The sequence below is a fragment of the Triticum aestivum genome, chromosome 6A, assembly GCF_018294505.1.
Source record: "Triticum aestivum cultivar Chinese Spring chromosome 6A, IWGSC CS RefSeq v2.1, whole genome shotgun sequence".
Classification (NCBI taxonomy): Eukaryota; Viridiplantae; Streptophyta; class Magnoliopsida; order Poales; family Poaceae; genus Triticum; species Triticum aestivum.
Window position 1 is genome coordinate 558,105,399 of NC_057809.1, and position 3,106 is coordinate 558,108,504.

Sequence of the window (3,106 nt, forward strand, 5' to 3'; positions counted from 1 at the left end):
GTTTCAGATGCTGCCGTGACTCGAGAGTCAAGTTCAATGTAGTGACAGGTAAGTGGCTGGCCTTCAAAGCATAACCACGAAAAGCCATGACCAACCCTTACGTTTCATATGGTTCGAGTAAGCCCGCATGCCCGCTACGTATTGGCCATGCCGACATTATTTTTACTGAAATGCCGACATTGTGTACTCAGTATACTTCCCCAAAAAAATCTAGGAAAAAGCTACTAGTACTGTATTTCACCTATGGCGCTGATCCATTGTTCACCGGTGGAGAAAGCAGCTCGCCATGCATCTCAATCATCACCGTTCACTACAGGCGGTGCCAAACAATTGCAGCGCACATCCATCTACCCAAAGCTCCACCACAAAGCAGCTCCCCTTCCTCTCCTCTCCTCTCCTTTCTATATAACCCATCCAAATCCACCATCACCTCCACACCCAGTCAGTCACCCGTAACAGTGCCCCGTTTCTTCAGCTCACACGCCAAGACCAGACGCCACCACCACCATCACCACCTTTTACAAGCCTCTCTCGCCACACAGCAGCGAAGCCAGCCCACGACGATCCAGCTATGGCATGCGTTAACATGTACAACCCGGACGGCGGCGCGGTGGCGTTCGGCGGCGGGCAGCCGGGCCCGCGCATCTCCTTCTCCAGCGACTTCTCCATGGAGCCGCCGCCGCCGGTGCAGAACCGGGCCATGGGCCTGCGGTGCCAGGAGGAGGACCAGAACTTCGAGTTCTCCGTGGGCAGCCACCCCATGATGGCCGCCGACCAGCTCTTCTCCAAGGGCCGGATCCTCCCCTTCAAGGTCGAGGGCGGCCGCCCGCCCTCCACGCTCCGCGACGAGCTCCGTGGTGGCGCCGCCGACGAGGAGAGGGCGTCCACGACGCCCAAGGGGTCCAGCCGGTGGAGGGAGATGCTCGGCCTCCGGAAGTCGCTCTGCGTCGGCGGCGGCGTCGCCAGTAATGCCGCGGCCGCCAAGAAGAGCGACAAGGTCGTCGCCGTCGACGCCGACGCCAAGATAGCCACCGACATGGCCGCGCCCAAGCAGGTCCGTCCACTCGCTGGTCATCTTTCCAGTCCTCGTTAGCCACGTAGTACAGCATAGTACCACTAGTACGCAATTAATTAATTAAGAGCTGTTGGATGAAGTGATAGGATGTCTCATTACAGATGGTTTGACCCATTGCAGGAGCTATGAGAGGTGACCGGCCGATGGGGACGACGGCGACATGATCGGAAACCTCCTTCTTCCTCGCCATCGCTCGCGCCATGTTCACCGGTCTTCTCTCATCGTGCTCGTCAGTCGTTTTGGGTGGCCCGATTGCCTGCGTGCTAGCTAGCTACTCTACATGGCCAGTGTCCATGTCCATGTGTGTGCATGTGTTGAAGAGCAAACAATTCTGTAATTTCACTTCTTTTTCCCCTCCTTTCATAAGTGACCCGCTCTCGATCTCTAGCTAGCAGCTGTCCACTACCACTAGCTAGATCCCCCCATCACCTCACTTCTTCTTGTTCTTCCAAGCTTTGTTTTTTCCTCCACCACCATCCGGCTCTGCCTGCCCGCCCATGGCCGGCCTGTACATAACGCTTGTGTGTAGATGGGAAATTTATGGTGCAATGATTAGCTCTCGCCAGGCGGCCAGATCTGTGGCGACACGAGCTGAGCCCTTGCTGGCCTTTGTTGTAGGGATCATGCAACAGTGCGCTCCCTTGTCACCTTGCTCCGCTGCGCACCACATGCACGCTTCCTCCTCCTCTTCCTCCACGCGATGTGCCCGGCCGCATGTGGGTTTATATATAAAGGCAGACAGGCGCCGCAGAGCCGGGCGTGTGCGATCGAGCGAGAGAGAGAGAGACGGAGATTGATGAAGGGAACATGTCTTCTGCACCGGATGCATCATCATCGTCCTGGCCGGCTAGATCGGTGTTAGTACTACCAATCTTATTGTATTGGTCCGTACGTGAGCTGTGAGCAAATGGTGCTCGGGTTTGCACTTTGCAGGAGAAAAATGGATAGTGGGACGGCTATGCTAACGTTGCTTTAGCGCGTTTCGTGGGTGCACTGTCTCCCCCGTAGGTTGGCAGCCGGCGGTCGTAGTGGATTTGTATAAGAGGATAGCAGGGATAAGCAAGCACCACAAGGTCCGTGAAAGGTCGACTTTGTGTCGTGCAGCACTTGAATTGAACGGGCTTTATGGTCACGCATGATCTTTGAACGATTTGTATCCCCCAAGTTCCCAACTCCTCCTGAATCATTTTGGTTTTTCTGAACGCATCAGGAGTTGTTTTTTCTCTTTTCTCTGAACAAGCCATCAGGAGTTCTGGAAGACTAGTGGTAAGTGGTGTAGCAGAAACAGTGACCGATGGGTTTGAAGACAAGAGGCCGTTTTGTTTTCCCTTTGATTTGACCACGCACTTTGTAACACGGGAATTGATTGCATTAAGGACAGCGATGGCGTCTTGGTTAGATCCCCACAAAATACAAACTGTTCCCATCTTGAGTGGCCAGGTCGGCATGACCTATGCCCAACGTCCCAACCAACATGTCAAGATCAAGTCCCAATCCACTCAGTAAAGAAAAATGATCCCAACTTCCCAAGTCCCCATGGAGCTTTGTTGAAACTTGCCAACGCCTGACGGCTACAAAAACACATAGATACAAACTTAATTTAGAGCCGACAAGAGAGAGATGGTTGCATGCGTGAGATGACGAGGAGGAGGGACGGTCATGTTCAGTTGTTCACTTTGGCACATACTTTCAGATTGGTCGCAAACGGAGCTCGGCAACGGCAAATGATCGTACCTCGGCTGGCCATCTTCTCGCCTGCTCGTCGCATTTTTTCGTCGATCGATCTCCGGACAAACATCTGAATATGCTGGCACTGTCAATCAAATCATGGCGCGCTCGCCGGAAGATTAATCAGTCGACGTACCCGTCGCCGTCCTCGTGCCGTGCGGTGCAGTGTGCAGCGTGGCCAGCCCGGCTCCACGGTTTTCGGCCCGTGGACGCTGTGGCCCGTGGTGGGGCGCCGGAGGTTTTCGGCCTGTCGACGCTATCGTACCTCGTAGATTGTAGCACGTCATCTCACCGGTTGCAATA

General features: G+C 54.6%; 1 protein-coding gene across 1 annotated transcript; it reads left to right on the forward strand.

Annotated features, from left to right (window-relative positions):
• Positions 1 to 424: 424 nt before the first annotated feature.
• LOC123128488 (uncharacterized) lies at positions 425 to 1,692 on the forward strand. Its single transcript, XM_044548510.1, has 2 exons — positions 425 to 1,054; positions 1,196 to 1,692. The coding sequence occupies exons 1-2, from the start codon at positions 572 to 574 to the stop codon at positions 1,202 to 1,204; spliced, it is 492 nt and encodes a 163-aa protein (XP_044404445.1). The 5' UTR covers positions 425 to 571; the 3' UTR covers positions 1,205 to 1,692.
• Positions 1,693 to 3,106: the final 1,414 nt, after the last annotated feature.

What these genes read in the sequence shown, in the direction of transcription:
- LOC123128488 (XM_044548510.1), top strand. Translation starts at nt 572, where the DNA reads ATGGCATGCGTTAACATGTACAACCCGGACGGCGGCGCGGTGGCGTTC.